This window comes from Engystomops pustulosus, chromosome 8 (assembly GCF_040894005.1).
Source record: "Engystomops pustulosus chromosome 8, aEngPut4.maternal, whole genome shotgun sequence".
Lineage (NCBI taxonomy): Eukaryota > Metazoa > Chordata > Amphibia > Anura > Leptodactylidae > Engystomops > Engystomops pustulosus.
In genome coordinates, this window is record NC_092418.1 from 72620858 (window position 1) to 72640061 (window position 19204).

At 42.4% G+C, this 19204-nt stretch overlaps 2 protein-coding genes across 5 annotated transcripts in view; one reads left to right on the top strand and one right to left on the bottom strand.

Annotated features, from left to right (window-relative positions):
• The first annotated feature begins 833 nt into the window (after positions 1-833).
• SUMO1 (small ubiquitin like modifier 1) lies at positions 834-12200 on the top strand. The gene is made up of 5 exons (XM_072121206.1): positions 834-994; positions 6366-6443; positions 8255-8332; positions 8685-8756; positions 11573-12200. The coding sequence occupies exons 1-5, from the start codon at positions 836-838 to the stop codon at positions 11639-11641; spliced, it is 456 nt and encodes a 151-aa protein (XP_071977307.1). The 5' UTR covers positions 834-835; the 3' UTR covers positions 11642-12200.
• A 5392-nt stretch (positions 12201-17592) lies between these two features.
• Positions 17593-19204, bottom strand: part of KIAA2012 (KIAA2012 ortholog) — an 85006-nt gene continuing 83394 nt past the window's right edge. For 3 of the 4 annotated variants that reach the window (XM_072121209.1, XM_072121208.1, XM_072121207.1), the window contains exon 28: positions 17593-18554. In XM_072121209.1, coding sequence (XP_071977310.1) covers positions 18395-18554 — 160 coding nt within the window. In that variant the 3' untranslated portion in view covers positions 17593-18394. The remainder of the gene's footprint in view (positions 18555-19204) is intronic. The other variant, XM_072121211.1, reaches the window with a different exon arrangement.

Sequence of the window (19204 nt, forward strand, 5' to 3'; positions counted from 1 at the left end):
GGACTGGCAGACTATTTACTGGGGCATGAGTTGGCTGTATACTATGGATTGGTAGGCTATATAGTGGGACATGGGCTGGCTGTATACTATGGACTGGCAGGCTATATAGTGGGGCATGGGCTGGCTGTATACTAGACATGTCATTGGGGGCGCACAGTGAAATTGTAAAATCCAACAAGAAAACGGTGCAAAGTGATTTTTTTTAACCAATTTCACTGCATTTGGAATTTTTTTCCTGCTTCCCAGTACACAGCATGGAATATTAAATACCATCACTATGGAGTTCAATTTGTTATGCATAAAACAAGCCCTTGCACAGATCTTTACATGTAAAAAAACAAAAAAAGTTATAGATTTTTTATGGTGGGGAGTGAAAAATGGAAATGAAAACAAAAACGGGGGCCAGGTTGTTAAAGGGTTAAAGACAAGGCCATAACATATCTTCCTTTTCTTACCTTGGAGCAAAGTAAAAAATTTAAAAATTTGAGGAAAAAAGAAATTTGGGCATAGACTCAGATTACACTTATTATTATTATTTCACTTAATTTTGGTCAGGACATAAAAGACAGTTGCGATTTAGTTGCAGTTCACATTGGTGAGGGCGCGTTCACAGGATGCGTTACGTTTTTGACGCATCCCAAAGGCTTCAGCCTGGATCACATGCTGAGGTAACATTGCGTTTACATAAGCCGCAAAAAAACGCAACGCGTCGTGTGAACGCACCTTGAGGCAGATAAAGTGACCGCAATTTTATAACCACGCTTAATGGTTGCCCTGGGTAACTGTCCCAGGCGCCATCCCCACACGAAGGCCAAATCTGAACGTCGCGTACGTCATGGCACGTGGGCGGGGTCTATTTCCGGAAGTGACGTCAGTCCCTCAGACAGGAACTCTAGCCGTGTGTGAGACTTCAGTGCTGTTATTGTGCCCGGAGGATAGAGCGGCTCGCGGCACCGGACCTTCACCGGGGACAGCAGGCAGCATGTCGGACCAGGTGAGCGGGGCTGTGTGCGGCGGCGTCCGCTGTGCACGAGGCGGCAGGGCCGGGGCTGAGCATTGCGCCAGTGACGGGACATGCGCAGGTGTCGTTATGGCTGCAGCTTGCCTTGTTTATGGCGTTATGTAACCATGTGTGTGCCCAGCCTGATGTCATGTCAATGCAGGGACTGCCCTAACACACTGTAACGGCGCCGTGCTGTGGCTGCAGTCCTCAGAGTGTTGGCAGTCGTCATTATTAGTCTAGGGGCCTGTTCACACACCTGCCTTTGTTACACATCCTGCTGCGGATTCTGTGCAGTTCCCTCCCCTGGTACATGGGGATGTCCATGGTGACAATCCAGCAGCAGTGGAAGGATGTGTGCAGTCTTCTTGTCTTGTATGGAGTGTACACTTCCCCATGTGAGTCCTCCCTTCTCATCCATTCACACAAATGTGACTGCGCTGTGACATCCAGTGCATGTAGCGGCTGCCTCTGCTGAGGGTCCATCTTTGCCAGTGTCTACAGATTATCCTACAATGGGATAATGTACAGCTCCAGATCACTGAGGCAAGTTGTTGGCTATAGCCTTGTGTAGGAGCAGCACTGTGCTACAGTACAGATGAGCGCTGACTAGAGATGAATGGATGGATGTCTGGGTCTGCGTTCAGCCGTGTGACCCAAATAAAATTTCAGATTGATACGGCCGACGATAGCTGTGGCTATTCAATTTGCCCACAAATCCATCATCATGTCTGTGTCTGCCGAAGGCGGACGTAAAGTCCACTAATCTCTAGCAACAAAAAACCCCAACAATCCAGCATCGGACGCTGTAAAAGCGTTTATTTCATATTCCTGTCCATAAAAGTATATTACATGGATTAGTTGCGTACAGGAGTGATCTCCAAAGTGGTTCAAACCCACAGTGCGTCCTTATAATCATGGCTCTCCATGGCTATAACTACTGTACACACCTGATCCATGTAATACGTTTTTATGGATGTAAAATAAACACTTGAAGATTTTTAAAGAGACTTTGGTGTCCGGTGCTGGATTTTTTTTTTCTCTCTAAACTCGTCTTGAAACCCGGAGGAATTCATAGCATGGACATTGTGCCAGAGATTTATTGAGCAGGTTGTTTTTGTTTCTACACATCTCTAGCCCTGACATCCTGGAAACCTGCTGTACTTCCATGTAGCCTGGTAGGCTTACGAAAAAATGCACAACAGTATGAGGAGATCATACATATATTATATGTGTGTGTATATACGTGTATGTATGGCTTTTCAGTGTGGATTATGCATGGAAAATACTTAAGATATTGCTCAGTTTTGGTTTTTCAGACTGGAGTAGTCCAGCACTGTTTTTTTTTTTTTTTTTTTTGTTTGTTTTTTTGTGGTAATTTTTTCCTGCTGTTTCTTTCCCATCTACCACAATGGTACATTGAAGATTACCAAAGGGAATAAGACAGTGTGTCCTACATTCACACATCCTCTGGATCGTCATAGGTCTCAGAGATTGGACCTGTACCAAGTCCATTGAGTGACATTCTGACATGACAAAAACACTGTACTTTGAAGCCAAATTTTTGGCAATAATTCTACCATTTAAAGGATGACTTGGATTATGTCATCCCATTCACAATGCCACTGATTTTATATTTTTTTTTTAGGTTAACTTTTATATGCCTTATGTAAATAGAGCAGTGTCGTAATTGCTCCGCAAGTCCTCCATTCACTTCTGTGGTCTGCTGGAGAGAGCTGTCCCAAAACCATGTGGTATGGAGCAATGGCAGAGCATATCCACCACTACCAAATTCATTTGAGAAGCTTGAAGTATTGTATTCTGAAGGAAAATTTACATTTATAATTTAAAAACTGTGAATCATATGAGTTACAGATTTCATGGCAGAAGCTGAGGTCCCAGGGCATCTCGTAAATTTCTGTCTGCACTAAGAATTTTACTATAGTTGACCATTTGTTAGCTGCCACATCGAGTAGCACCACACATAGTTTATTGCCTTTCCCGAATATACAATGCTGTGAATAAGGACGGGTGGGCATGCTTGGCCTCGGCCGGCAGGAAGCTGAGTCCAGCACTGCTCCCGCTGCCATGTTTGTTTACATGCCACATGGACCGGAGTGACAGCAGCACGGGACACCCGGAGGGCACTGGAAGGTAAGTACACCCAGCAAGCAGACCCATCTCGGCCAACCCCTTTTAATCTGCTGTGTAATATAATAGCATTGTAGTGTAGGGATTTATGAAAATCCTATGCACACAAAATATCAGTGAAAACTACTTTCCGTTGCAGATTAATGACCTTAAGCATTGGCTCGCCCATGGTGCAGCAATCAAACATGGTAGTGGACAGCTTCACCCCTTGGCAGCTGCTAAAAATCACAGCATCATACACTTCCGAATACACCCACTGCTTTCTGATGCCTGCGGAATGACCACTAAGGAGTAAATTTTAAGGTCATTTCGTAACGTGTTTAGATAACCTAAAGGGAACCTAACGCAGATATTTGTACATTGAAGCCAAAGTGTACTTCCCCCAACTTCACTGAACCAATGCACAGAGAACTGAAGTGAGTCTTATCAGACTTGTATCTTGGCATGTATGAAGGTTTGTCTGCCTGTTGTTTACCACCACATGTTACACACTGACATGGTATTGTAGGTGCAAGGGGATGAAGGCAGCGGTGCATGCCCAAAGGGAGGTATATTGGAGGATAATGCAATGCTCATAAGTCTAAAGAATAATGAATAAATATTACTTTGAATAGCAGCAGATGTAAAAAAAATTCAATGTATTTATCAATTTCACTTAGCTGAGATGTGCTGATTGGACTAAACTCCTTCTCATTTAACCTATTAAAAAGTTCTAGGTTTTTAGATGGGAATGGGATCTGCTAGAGCAGTGATGGCGAACCTTTTAGAGACTGAGTGCCAAAACTACAACCAAACCCACTTTATTTAAATGCAAAGTGCCAACAATGGCAATTTAAACAGTAATATGTTGCTACCTGTTTTGTCACGGCTTTTAATTGTATTGGCGTCCTGAGGACAGCGATACAGTTGAAAGAGAATAAATTCAGATTATCATTGTAGCTTTCTTCAAGGGTCCCCTGAACAAGAAGAATTGTGGGGCCCTGAGCAGGAACTACCAGGCACCTCCTTGCTCCTTCTGTAGTCCCAGGTAGGATGTGTAGCTTTAAAATAGCACTGATCACAACACCTACTGGGTGGCCAGGGACTACAGTAGTCCTGCCTGGAAACTCTGTGCTGGGGTGATGGCCCAGGTGCCCACAGAGTGTGCTCAGAGTGCCTCTTCTGGCACCCGTGCCACAGGTTCGCCACCACTGCGCTATAGTGTTGTCCAAGAGCGCCTCTGTCCTACACCGACTGGCTACCGAATGAAACAACTTAAGTAAAATTTTTAGGGATTGAAATGTGGCTGATATATAATCGGTGGGATGTGTTTTTTTTTTGGCACACAGCCAGGAATTGCAACAACTCTATAGTTTATAATCCAGAAAATGTTGTCAATGCCAGTGGGCAAGGAGCGGGGTTGGGATCTGGGGTAGAATTCATCTGGCATCCTGTACCAATATACTAAGAGGCTGGAGTATGATTGCTGTGTCTCCTACATAGCTTACTGTGACTGTGGTAATGTTCTTATATTTGTTATCTATGGCCACCTTCCTTCTAAAATCAACTTTTAAAATTATGCTAATGACCTTGAAGGGCTAATGTAATCGCACTGCTACAGAGGAAGTTTCAGCACACAGTGAGGGTGGAATGCTTTGCATCTGCAGCACTGAGGCAATCTGGTACCATGGATGACAAGCATAAAAAGATTACCGTGGTCCATGGATCTATAAATATTGGTATAGAATTTGATGGTAGACTTCCTTTAATATTTACCTTTTGTTGAATGCAGTTTTTGTGTTCTACTGTATCAATGCCACAAAGAATTTTAACAATCCTTTGTGTTTGGGCATTGCAGAATAAACATGCTGTCTGCCTTGTTCTACTTTAGGTCCTGGTTCCCTTGCAGAATATTATTCTTCATCTTTTCTGCATGATGAACCTGCTGATTCCACATTCTGGAAGCCGCTCACTCCACGCAGGGCTGAATCAGCAACCCTGGTTATAGAAGGACATTAAGGAACGTGAAAAGACTGTTTAAGAGGGGCATAGGGAAGCTCAGCGCCAGAGAAGGAGGGGGAGATAATGGAAATATTTTTTATCTGCCTATGGTCTGCCACCTCAAGTCCTACTGAGACGTCTGCACACTTAATCTATTCCACTGTTTCTGGTGTTGACTCTAGTACATGGCATCACGTCTATAGTTGTCTTGGTTGCCTCATTTATTTCATGCTTTGAGGAGAGGATACATATTATTACAGAGACTACATTGAACACCTGAAGGCATAAAGTTAAATGCCCTGACGGTGTTAGAGTGAGCATTGCACACTTATGTGAATGCCATTCAGTCGCTGCTGTGTACAATGATGTTACCAGTAACCCTATAGTACTGGCCATTATGTATCGGGGTTGGCTATTCTGCCCAACTTCATTATAGATTGATATTTCTCTGAACTGAAAAGTCTGTAAATTGTAAAAGCTGAATAATGCAATAACAGTTGTGGATCCTGGATAGCAGAATGTTAACACAAATGTTGTTTACCTCAGTGTGCTATCCTTTAATTACATTTTTTTTCCTGGATGGCACACTGATCTTAATTACAAAGGTCCTATGCACATGAATGTGTTTTACACTGATCCGTCCTGTCCTAGTTTGGTGTCCAGTACTTCCAGTAGAAGTCTATGAGAAAATACTGATGCCAAACGTGATGTCGAGATGTCATCTGCGTGCGCTCCGTACACAATCATGTTCCACTTCAAGTGGTTGGGACAATTTAGTGACATTTGTCAGCTTTTTTTTTTTTTTTTTTTGGATTTTTGCAGGCAACGGTTTGCAGATCAAGAACTACTTAGGAGTTCTAGCCCATGAATAAGCACACACCAAATGCTTGAACTTTGCCTTGAGAGCCACTCAGGAGTTGGTTTAGGCCACATTCACACACTGCATTTGAAATGCAAATTATAGAGTCTTTCTAGGGACTTATCCAGATGGCAGATCCATTTCCCCTGAAACTCTTGCGTTGGGGAACAATTTTGCATTGTTTATGTGAAAAGGATTTGCAGTTATTTGGTCTGTATAACATGGACATGTTCTGGTTGTATGAATGAGCCATGATTTGTACATTTAAGATGCCAATGAAACCACTCAAGATATTGCTCCAGTCTAGATTTAATGTTTATTGCCCCTGTATAATAATCACTGAAATAACTTCTTAAATATCTTCTCACTCTTTAGGAAGCTAAACCATCTAGTGAGGACTTGGGAGATAAGAAGGAAGGAGGCGACTACATCAAGCTGAAAGTAATTGGTCAGGTAAATGATAGTTTAAAAATTTTAAAACCTGTGTATATTCAACCTGGCATAGAATTGTTCTATAACCTATAACAGTACCTGCCCCTGGCTATATTAAATGTACTGGGCTGGTGTGTCCCTGTCCCACCCCTTAAACCAAAATTGCGGCTTTTTCATCACTGGTACACCAAAAAACTGCCATACAAACCTTGTTAGATAAAAAAACCCTACCCCCATTTATCGCAAGGTACTGACCAAACGTTACCATGTGAAACTAGCATAGGATTCAGCTCTTATTCAGCTGTGTGCACGTTACCCCAGCATTGTCATCTGTAAGAACAGTTCTTGTGAATAGTCTGCATCTATTGTTAAAGAATCTGGTAGTTCAGTGGCGCTTCCTGAGGCCACGGCCACACATGGCTATTGCATTGTGTTTACAGACACCATGCCCCGTACCTGGGCATTTGCATTACGTTTCGAAATTGCGTTTTTGGCCCTTTTTTTAAGCATGTGTCTTCCTTCTGTTTAAAAACGCATTTGTTTTTAACCATTTACCATGCTTTTGGCTGCGTTGAATCTGTTTATCTTCACTTCCAGATTCTTTTTAAACGGACTGAAAATGCATGCTTTAAAACAGACCAAAAATGCCACATGTGGCATCACCCTTGGGCTGCGGTCACACGTTCCGCTATCGTTGTGTTTATAACGTGACGCTAGCACACTGGGGGCGGGCCTTGGCTTCATCGCATATGCGGTTCCAGTGAAACGCCTGCGACCGGTAACCAGGCCCTGGTGTCCTGTATTGTTTAAATGCAAGACACCTGGTCCTGGTTATTGATCGCATGCATTTCCCTGGAAATGTATATGCGATCAGGCCGAGGCCCGCCCCCTGTACGCTAGTGTCGTGTTATGAAAGCCATGCTGACGGAAAGTGTGACTGATGCCACTTAACATCTGTTATAAATTTATTGATTCAGTAGTTTTGATCCAACATCAGGAATGGTCTAGCACACAGGTGCAAGTTTTTCCAATGGCTTCCCAAAGACTTGCGCCTGTTCTGGCTCAAAATAACTGAAGACCTAAGGGTGCTGGCAGACGTGCCGTTTTGTCTGCGTTTGCAAACGCAGACAAAACGGCACGTCTGCCGCCACCCTAAGAGTGTGTTCACACTTGGCATTAACGCATGCATTTTCAAATGCATCACAACAGCTGAGAAGAGGAGATTTGCCTTATTACGGTACATTGCTTTCCACATTGTGGTTACAAAACACATCTGTTTTGTAAACTCAATGTTGACTGCAATGTAATCGGGCAAACCTATTCCTGGCTGTTGTAATGTTATGTTAGATAACCTTCAGCTGATGAGCCATTTTTCATTGATCTGTTGATCGCACAAATCCAAAGTTGAAATGTGTTTGAGACATTTTCTCATATTGGCCTTTTTGCACAAGTTACTGCCACTGTGTACACCCAATTATCTAGCATCCTCATACTGCAATAAGTCTTTCCTTTGAAGCTATGATAGTGGTGTTTTTTTTTTTTGTTTTTTTTTTCCAGCTTACATTTTATTAAAATTTTCATTAAATTATACCAACAGGAAAAAGGATTCTGAATGAACAACAATACATGACATTAGTTGACAGTGATAGATGGTGTCACTGGATTTGAGAGGGGAAATCTGCACAATAAATCCTATTGTAAAGAGAAGGACGCCTCTAGGACATTAAGAACCATGATAGTGTTCTAATAAGGAGAAAACAAAACTTCTTATAATGTGATTTCTCCTAAAGGCCCTGCACCCATGTGTTGACGTTGCACCTTTCTGTTTACAGGACAGCAGTGAAATTCATTTCAAGGTAAAGATGACGACGCACCTGAAAAAGCTGAAAGAGTCCTACTGTCAGAGACAGGTAGGAATACTGGTCTTACTGGGAGCAAAGTCAGTCCAGAGGCTGTTCCCTATAGTGTGATGGCAGTGCTTACTCTTTGGTGGGCCATGAAGCTATCTTGTAATTTATATTAAAAAAATGTTTGGACCCTCTGAGAACACACAGTGGCTACTTGAACTTCTCAAAAGGGACATGGAGCTCATTTGAAGCGGAAACCTAAAGTAGATTCAAGATTTTCTCTTCACTGAACTTGTAGCATCCTTAAGTCCATACTGACTTTCCTTTCTTATCTCTGCAGCATTGTAGAATAAATAAGGGATGTAGTAATGTCTCCGATTTGTTTTGTTGTTCTGAACGTCTTCTTTATTTGTAGGGTGTGCCTATGAATTCACTAAGGTTTCTCTTTGAAGGTCAGAGGATTGCAGATCACCAGACCCCTAAAGAGGTTAGTAATAAGTATACATGCTGCCCAGTGTGTGCATATATTTCTAATTCCAGGCACCCACTTATAATAATCTGGTCAATGTAAAAGACGAGAAACTGCATTTTATGGTTTGTCAACCACATGCAGGATGAGTTATCTATATTTGTTGCTTGTTTTATGTGGTTTCCTACATAAATATGAGAGAAAGCGATCTATGCAGGCACAAAGGTGCTTGTATGATTTTGTGTTCATAAATTACCATGCAAAAAGACTAAACCCATTGAGGGCATGGAGGGGGGGCATTTATCAAGAGCTGGCACATAACATCTGATACACTGAGACTCCGGCTGTGTGCCCTCATGAATTGTATGCTAGGCTCTTGCTGCTGTAGAATTGTTCTTCCGGTACTAGCTCAGACTATAGCTAATGCATGGGAAGTCCCCACCCTGCGCCTCTCCCTGCCCACTTGTCTGGTACAAAGAAAGCAAGTTTTTTGGGGGGTTTGTTTTATTAAATGGACTGACTTGGTTAAAAGCTTGTACATTTTGAAATCATAATACCAACAATGTTTCTTATTTTTCAATAATTGAAAAATGGGTTCTTTGGACTTGGGTGGAAAATCTTGCAGGGGAAGCAAAAATTGTTCTCTTGGCCTTTTCCTTGTAGCGGTAGTTAACGGTTTCCTGGCTGTGCTATACTTGGGCCATTGGTTGCAGTGCAAGAACTGCAAACATTGATGAGGACATTCAGGCACCAATGACTCTTGGTCACAAAGGGGTTAACTGCTTAGACGTTAGTTAAGTAATAAAAAAAAAGCTTTGCATAGCGCCATCATATTCTGCAGCGCTGTACAAGTCATGGGGTACATATACAAACAAAACAAGACTTTATAGAGTTATAACATAATTAGATGAAACTATAGGAATGATGGCCCTGCTTGTCAGAACTTACAATCTGACGATGAAGAGGTGACACATAAAGTGACTAATTTTGGGCGGACCATCATACAATAATTAAATAATGCAGACTGAAGCAGTCACTAGCGGCTTTTGATATGCACTAAAAACAGTCTACAGAGATGATGGATTATATAGACAGGAGGAGGAATCACTGGAGGATTAGAAACCTGAAAAGATCAGATTTTAGGCATGTTTTGAAAGTTTGGTAGTCCAGTATTAGCCTGATTCGAGGTAGTGCTTCCAGGGAATTGATGCAGCTCAGGAGAAGTCCTGGAGACGTGAGTGGGAGGTTTGAATTAAGCAAGGAAGTAATCTTGGATCACTGGAGGAACAAAGAGAACAGGCTGGGTGATGGACTGAGAGGAGGGCGGAGAGGTAAGGAGGTGCAGCGCTTTATGGATGAGGGTGATTACCTTATATACTCTAGTATAAGTTGACCCGAATATAAGCCAAGGCCCCTAATTTTACCACAAATAGCTGGGAAAACTTATTGACTCTAATATAAGCCGAGGGTGGGAAATGCTTTGGTCACAAACCCTCACCCCCAGTAATGTAATACCTAGCAACCTCCCCAAATAATGAAATGCCCTGCAACCTCCCCCAGTAATAAAATGCCCGATGCATCCCCCTAGCCTCTCTCCTGCAGAAAACCTTAAAACTGATTTTAAAAAGATTTATGTTTTTTTTTTTTTTTTCCTTTAATCTTTTTATGGGAAACGGCTATTGCTTTACCTAAGGGAGAATACAGCTCAGCAAACGTTAACTCTCGGGTCACTACTTGCTGTACTCGCCAGTACAGGTCTAGCAACAGCTCCAGTTTCTGGGTTTGCTTGAACAGCCAGTGGTCAGCACCATGCAGCTGATAGCATCGCACTCTAGCAGACTTCAGGGCTGTGTTAATGTCCCCAATGGCGCTATAGTGTCTTGAGGAAAACTTCTGTTTTCAGAAAGAAGATAGATGGCACAGGAGCTCTGCCATTAGGTATGTGTGCCCGAACACCCCATGATGTAAGGCTCAATTACAACAGCGAGTACATCTTCATTAGACGCCACCTCAGACCTCCTTTCACACTCTTGTCACAATGCTGGGCACCTGTTCCTGTGACACAGGCGCCATCCCCTTGTTCTCATTTGACACATTGGCACTCTGCACCTCTGCCATACCAGAGACCATGACATGTCCGCCTAAGCCCCGCACTCAATTGTCCTTCTGTCCCTGGCACGGGAGCCGCTACTGTGCAGCCAACACGTGCTTACTGTGTACCGGAAGCAGCAAACCCTTCCCTGCTGCCTCTATCCCCAGCGACTCCCGTATAACCTGAGTGTGAGCTTTTTCAGCACAATTTTATGTGCTGTATATACGCTAATTTGAAATGAATACTGAAAGTGATGGGCAGCCAGTGCAGTGACTGGCACAGAGTGGAGACTTCCATGTAGTGTCTGTATAGCTGCTGCATTAAGAATTGATTGTAGTGGAGACCGATTAGTAAGTGAAAGACCGATTAGTAGGAGGTTATAGTTGATGTCATGCCGCATGTGTGCTTGACTTTAATTGCTTGCATAGCTGGTAAAACCCTTTAAAGTTGATCTCATGGAACTATAGCACTGTCTTGCATTACACAATGTCCACCGTTATCAGGTTTTGTAAAATATTTATGTTCCAGTTGTAACATAAAAACTGAATAAGAAAAGTATATAAATGTAATCAATTCCCCCTCCCCTTGTTTTTACAAGAACTGTAAAAATGTGGAAAGTTATATTAAAGTGCAGCTATAAATGATGACATTTTGCTCTGCTCTGTGGGTCATGAGGGGGTTAATGTGTAAGTTCTCTTTACATTGTGCAAGTTTCTCTTACCTGTGACTTATTCCATTACAGCTGGGCATGGAGGAAGAAGACGTTATTGAGGTTTATCAGGAACAGACTGGGGGCCACTCGTTGATTTAACTTTTTTGTTTTGTTTTTCTTTTTGAAATTTTTTGACATTCTGGATTTATTTTATTCTTTTTTTTTTATTTTGTAATAAGTTGTTTACCTCCCCTGCTGTAAGGGTTCTTTTCTTGTTTTCCACTTGCTGTTTTCACCTCAACATCGCATAAATTCAGCAGCCACACTATGTACCAAGATGAGCAGCATCTGCACACTTCACCGGTTCGAGCCTTTTTGACATCTCTGCCTCTCGGCTATGAGGATCAAGCTTGGGGTCTACATGGTAACTTTGTGACAAGAGGAGAGAACTTACTGGGGACTCTGCTTCATATTAAAGACGAATAACCTTGGCACCATGAATTCATTGTTCCAGCGCCTGCCTAGAAGAATTAGGAGTTGTGTTTTTAGAAGTGGTCATGCTACAAAACCCTATGTATAGAGAAAATGTTTGTTGTATCTTTTATTTTTGTGGGGCATGGGTTTTAAAAAAAGAGGAAAAAAAAGAAAAAAAAATGCATTATCTGTATTGGCTTAATTGAAGTAATATTAAAAAAGAAGAAACATTTGTAAAATCTGAGATCATCTTTTCTATTTTTATGTATATATATTTTATACATTATTGTGTTTGTGATATATATTATTTGTACATCTTTCTATAGGAATATTTACCATATTACCGCACACTGACAAATAGTCTGATTAGATACAGGGGATGACGAGATTTGTTACTCCTGTATTTGTAAAGGCAGACCACTCCCCACGTGTAGATGGCACACTATACTCTAGCCTTCTACTCCCAACTCTTTGTCCGTTGTATTTGTGCCACCTGGATCCTGTGGGAACTGCTGACCTATGTATCAGTATGGAAATACCTTAAAGTATGGAATACCTTACTGTGCTGGCGTCCTACACAAATTGCTTCTTCCATTACAATGCAATATGTCTTGGAACATATGGCTTCCTCCTTGGCAATCTACCACTTTCTCAAGAGAGATACAGGCCTTGTGAAAGTATACATTTCAGGCTTCACATATAAATATAAAATTGGAATTTTTTATTGGTGAAGTGGGACTTTAGGGTCGTGCAATATCCTTCACTCCCCTAATCAAATCCGCACACTCTCCTCCCATAGTTGTTTTACATCCCCACGGAACCAAAATATATGAAACCCATCTGTTCTTTCCAAGAACAAACAGCATCTTCCTGGAGACTTCTCTTCCAATGCATAAGCGGCATCCTCTACACCTTGATGTAGCAAGAATAACTTTGGCCTCTCTGTGCTCCAGGAGAGCCTGTATCTTTTAACCATAAACCATAAACTTTCCTACTTCTTCAGTCTCCTGGTCTTCATATGATCCCCCAGCAGCTTAGACAATAGTACACTGTACAGCACCTTTCCAAAGTTATGGCATTTTCTGTTTTTAAAGTGTTTGCCAAAAATCTTTCTCACCACACAAAGTGCTGACTGCAAGGTGGGGAAGGTAAGCAGCAGGAGATGCAGAGACTGAGAAAGTTTTGTAGAACCACAGGCTGTGATGATGGGGAACAGGGGAGATCTTGTATCTCACTATTCTGTGCAGAAGACATCTTTATCCGCAGTCTAGAACACATCCAGCTCTGCTACATACAGAGAGCTCTGTCACTTGAACTCCTCCCCTGTGAGCAGGGAGCAGCAGCCCCTCCCATCAGATAAGCCATGGAGTCTGTAGATTAGTTTATCAGCATAGGTAGAAGAAGTAGCCACTGCAGCAATGAGGTAATCTGAGGGGTATAGCAAAGAAACTACTGGATATAGCTAACCACAATAATAAGCGAAGTTCTTTTTCTTCCCAAGAGCTATTGATTTGTGGAAAAAGAAAAACTTAAGTTACACTAAGTCAGTTCTGAAATGCAACCGATTTAGATATCACACTTGCAGTGTAGAGTAGATGCGGTATTAAGGTCATTTTTACTAAATTCTGCCCAGAGTTGAGAGGTAACCTATTCCATACTCCAATTTAAAGGAGTATTCCCATTTCAGCAAATTAATGTTATTGGTTTTGTAAGTTATACAGTTTTCCAATATACTTTCTGTATTAATTCCTCATAGCAATTCTAGAAAGCTATAATTCTATACGCATCTAGTGGACAGAAATTTGACCATAGTCACACAGGTGCGCAGCTCGTTATATCTGATTACTCTCTGTGATATTAACGAGCCGTGCACCTGTGTGACCATGGTCAGTTTTCTGTACACTGGAAGTAAACATAAGCTTTCTATACAATGCAATACAACTTAACCCGTTCACGACCCGTGACGTAATAGCACGTCACGGGTCGGCCGCGGGTGCATGGAGAGGGCTCACGCGCTGATCCCTCTCCATAGCCGGTAAGTCTTTGCTGCATATTGCAGCAAAGGCTTACCGGTAACACCCGCGATCGGTGCCAGCACCCATCGCGGGTGTTTTCCCGCTGATCGCTGCCGGTGGCTTTAAAAAGACGGCGGCGCATGGGCACTGCCATCTTTTCGAGGATCGCCGCTCCCCGTGACGTCATCGGGGAGCGGCGATCCGTCGCCATGGTAGCCTCGGGTCTCACGAAGACCCGAGGCTACTTCGGGTTAACCCATGCATTACAATGTGCTATGGAGTAAAATCCACATATGCCATACTGTAGTATGGCAGTATATGATAGGATCGTACAGACAACCTAAAAAATAAAAATAAAAAAAAATTAAAATAAAAAAAACCCTAAAAACTCAAATCACCCCTCTTTCCCTAGAACTGATATAAATATAAATAAACAGTAAAAATCATAAACACATTAGGTATCGCCGCTTCCGAAAATGCCCGATCTATCAAAATATGATAACGGATTTTCACTGCGTTTAATCCCGTAACGGAAAATCGCGCCCAAAGTCGAAAATGACACTTTTTTTGTCATTTAAAAAAAAAAAAAAATTCTATAAGGAGTGATCACAGGGTCGTACAGTCCTAAAATTGATAACATTGTAAACGTCATCAAAATCCGCAAAAAACTACACCACCCACAGCTCTGTACACCAAAGTATAAAAAAGTTATTAGCGCCAGAAGATGGCTAAATCCCCAAAAAAGTCAGGCCTCATGATAAACAAGTTGGGGAACAGTTTCATAAATACACACATACATAGCACTATTCAGTGTCACTGTTTGCTATTCCTGGGGTGACGGCACTGTCAGCTGCCATGTTTGAAAACCTAGGTACTGCGCACAGTGTTTATAAAAATTCCAGCGCTAATATGCTACATTGACCTTAACAGGTACATGGGGACAGGGTCTTAGAAACCCACACAAACACACCCAAATTCCCCAATTCTGTTGGGATTTTACGCTGTTACCGGAATTTACATCATAGCGGCTGGTTCGTGTGCAGCCAGGTACCGGCACTCTAGCGTACTTGACTAGCGCTCTGATGCAATCTGGTGTTGTCGTCGGGTGCTGTTCTCATCATGGGTACCACTTTAAAAAGGAGTGGGCGCAGCATCTTGCTGGAAATTCACTGTGGGCTGGTGGTTGCGACTAGTAGTAGCCTGCATGTTGTGTTTTGCCATGGCCATTCTGGTTCTGGAGGAAGTCGTCGAGAATACATTTCCAAGTGATAAGAAATATTCCCCTTCTCTCTTGGTCTGGAGGGGCATTGTGGGCAACCACTAAAACTTTTGACCCCAGTACCTGGTGCTGGGGGTGGTCTCTGGTGCTGTTAGTTTTGTGAGGCCTCAAGCTTCCACTGGTCACAGTCCTCGAGTGGTCACAGGCCCCCTATGACCTCAGGTTTCGCAAGTTTCAGAAGACCTCTCTGTAGCACGCACACTGTGTGCATTTGTGCTCTGTAGTCCATACCTCCACTTGGGATACAGGGACGCCGCTGTTGCCCAGGATACTGGGACACTGGTCTGAGTGTGGCTGCCACTGCCTAGGATCCTCAGTTTGTCCGAGTGGCTGATTGAGAACAGCACCACAGGCAGGGGCGCCAGACCTGTTGAACTCAGTCTCTGACGCGTGCCACTGCTGGATCTCTGCCCCGTCCCTTTGATCCTGCCGCAGGTACTGGGTGAGTGTGACGAAAAGACCAACAAAACCAGGGAAAGAGAGGGAATTTAGGGGGGAAGGGGATAAAGGAGCCGGAGCTGATGTACAGGCAGCCTATTACGGCGAGTGGCAGCAAGAAGAGATCTAGAAAATTGTGAGGAATTGATACTAAAGTATATTGGAAAATTGTATAACACTGGTGCTTGCAATGTGTCTTGAGTCCTGCCCCCTGTGCGCTAGCGTTGCCCTATAAAACGCAACACTGGCGGCACTTGTGAACGTGGCCTCACAGGTGTGAAAGTGAGAAACCCCTGAGATGACGACTCCCTAAATTTTGTGGTCAACATTGACCACTATCATTGCAGGGGAATTCTGGCTAACACTGTCGCCCTCGTTCTGTAATCACACAGACTTGCTCCGTATGATGGTTGCATTGTTAGTGTAAGAGTTGTCACATCTCTTATGTGATAGCTGGAATTCAGGTGGGTCAGTAGCATGTCTGATGGAAGCCAGGGAGAAAACATTACATATATTGATTTAAGTAAATGACCGCATTACAAGAACAGACATGTTTGTAAAAAAGTTCTATTTATCTCTGAAGTTACATACACATGCCAGTGCAATGTTTTATCAGAATACTCTACCAAGAAGTTAAGGATCAGTCTATATAGGCTTTGTTAAAGAGAACTTGTCACCATCTTTTACCCCATTAAAGGGGTTTGCCCATGAAAGAAAATTCTCATATTTCAATCCACTATTTCAGCCCATGAGCCCTCTTCATACCCACACCCCTGCGCTGTACATGTATGGTCTACACCTTGAACAGGTTAATAACATCTGAGTTAGAGAAGGTGTTATTTTGTATCCTGAGTATATATAAGAATTTTGTCTTCATGGGAAAACCCTTTAAACTACAAATGACATCAATTCTACATCAATTCTCCTCTCTTATGTGAAATCTCGCCCATTTACCTATAGAAAATAAGCCAAGAAGTCATATTTGCTTTGGATGAGTCAAGTTTAGAGGCTGCAAGGGGGTGTCACTTTGATTTTACATAAAGTGGGAAATTCTAGAAAGGGCATTTCATGACCTACCATATCGATTTAATGAGATAAAATCTAGTGACGGAGTCCATTTTAAGTCTGTAGAAACAGAAAAGTTGTTACAATTGAGACATGTCTCATGATAACTTCATTTCTTAATGTAGAGCCATAGGGACTATAAATGGATACAGAAGTAGAGGACTTAGAGGGCTTTCACAAGGGTGAAAAGGGGAATAAGCGGGTGTCTTTGTTATGTGCATGAAATAAAAGCAAGTAAGCCTTAGTGCTGTATCATAAAATCTCAGTTTACCTTAAAGTGATTTGAGTCTACAGGACAAATGTTACAATGTCTAAAGAATCTGATAAGATAATTATTTTATTGTGAGGGGACACACTGAAGGTCCCCATACTCTTTGGATTGTCAGCGTGATCCACACACATTAATGTTTATGGCAGCAATAACTGCTCTCTTTAGTTTCTGATGATGATCAGGTAGATTGATTTACTTCCTGCGCACAAGTGCCTTGATCTATAAGTAAGTGACCCTGGTTTATCATGCTACATCATGCATGACTGCTGAGAAGAGGCATGGAACATGGGGAGCAGTAGATGGGAGGGGACGGCTGAGCAGGACATGCCCCCTCAGATGCCAGGCTACATAAGATAAAGTTGATTTTATAGGATAGGAGAGAAACCTTTTTTTTGGTTAAAAGAAGGTTTCAGTTAGTTAATAGGGCTCTATAGGAACCTGTCACCACATTTTCACAAATACAGGTAGCCTGGCATCTGAGGGGGCATGTTCTGCTCAGCCGTCCCCTCCCATCCACTACTCCCCATGTTCCATGCCTCTTCTCACCAGTCATGTGACCAGGGTGGTATCATCTACCCCATGTATGTATTTTATCACATGAAATCACAGCAGCCTCCATGGACTTCTACTTCTCCCCATCCTTAATGGAGGCTGCTGTGATTTCATGTGATTAGATACATACATGGGGTAGATGTTGCAAATGTAACAGGAACTTAGATGATGTCATCCTTGTCACATGACTTTAAGTGCCCAATGATGAAATAAAGCTCTCTCTCTCTCTCTCTCTCTGTGTCACTCAGTGACTCAAAGCACTTTATCAGGAAAACGAAGACAGGGCAATGCAAGTAAAATCTAATATGCGTGACTCTCTTGGTGTGAATGATTTACAGCAGGTGAGTTGCATATAAGTTTACAAACTGATTTTTGCAGCCATGGAAAGTTACCATTTAGGGTAGCATGTGTGTCAATTTATTTTTGGCACAAGTTGGATAAATGAGTCCCCTGCATCTTAAAGGCTTTTGCCGAGATACCTAAAAAGACTAAAATTGTAATTCATAGAGACAAGAATTTCCGCAAGAGCTAATATGGATCCTTTTAGATTACAATGGTAAAGTAACAGCTTGGTAAAATTGCCTTGTTTAACCAATAGACCTGAATTCAGTTACATTCTGATTGTTCTCCGCAGTTCTTGTGTTCCTGTATGTCTTATTTCAGGTAAAAAATGAAATCCATTTCCGTTTTGCAGAATTGTTTGGAGACTTATTATATTCGCTTGATGATTAGTTTAATTCTATTTCTTGGGTTTCTCTTGGGTCATTGAAATGTTTTTATTTGAATCTGTGGATTTGTTCTCAGAGCAAAAATACAATTTACTCCCCTTCTACTGGAAGAGGCAATCCAAGTAGTTCCAGAAACTCATAATAAGAGAAAACCCAGGGTCTGGAGACACCTTGTGTCTGGTCCATGCCAACTGATTCCTTCATGAGACCTCGATGAAACTGTAACTGCTGCTCCAGAGCTGCTGTTTGTCTGTGAAGATAGAGGACATGTTACACCTCCACACATGGCTACATAAAATGGTTATAAAATGCATCATACACAATGCCATATGTAAAGCACACAGGGCACTATAGAAGATAATATAACATTCAGGATACCTTATAGTGGTACTACACACTGCTATTCTCCTAACTCTATCCCCAATTACATTTTAATAACGGTGGCCGTGCAAGTTAATATTGGCCAAACCAGTTATGTGACCAGATGATAATCTAATACAGATGTTCCAATGGGCCCCCAACAGCAGATGATAAGGCAGCGGTGGCGAACCTATGGCACTCTGAGCCCTCTCAGTGGGCACTCAGGCTGTTGCCCTAGCACAGAATTCACCAGACAGGACTTGAGGGATCCTCCTGCAGGCCCAGGTACCCCAAAATGTGAAGCATCTTGGTCTACCTGAGACTGCAGGAAGAGAAGGTGAGGACATGGTCAGATTATCATTGGCGCCATTAAAGCTTCTGCTCTTGGACCCACATTTTTTCATGTTCAGGGAAGCTCCAATGGCAATCTGAATTTTCCCACCTTCTGACTGTGGTATAGCCTGCTGTGCTATAGCATGGAGCAAGAAGATTTTAATAATTTAATGCCAGAATTTCCGTGTTGGCACTTTGCAATAAATA

Excerpts from the sequence above, each read along its gene's own strand:
- SUMO1 (XM_072121206.1), top strand. The coding sequence starts at position 836 with ATGGCACGTGGGCGGGGTCTATTTCCGGAAGTGACGTCAGTCCCTCAG. Across the intron at positions 995-6,365 it reads CAGGCAGCATGTCGGACCAG|GAAGCTAAACCATCTAGTGA; the intron begins GTGAGCGGGGCT and ends CTCACTCTTTAG. Across the intron at positions 8,333-8,684 it reads AGTCCTACTGTCAGAGACAG|GGTGTGCCTATGAATTCACT; the intron begins GTAGGAATACTG and ends CTTTATTTGTAG.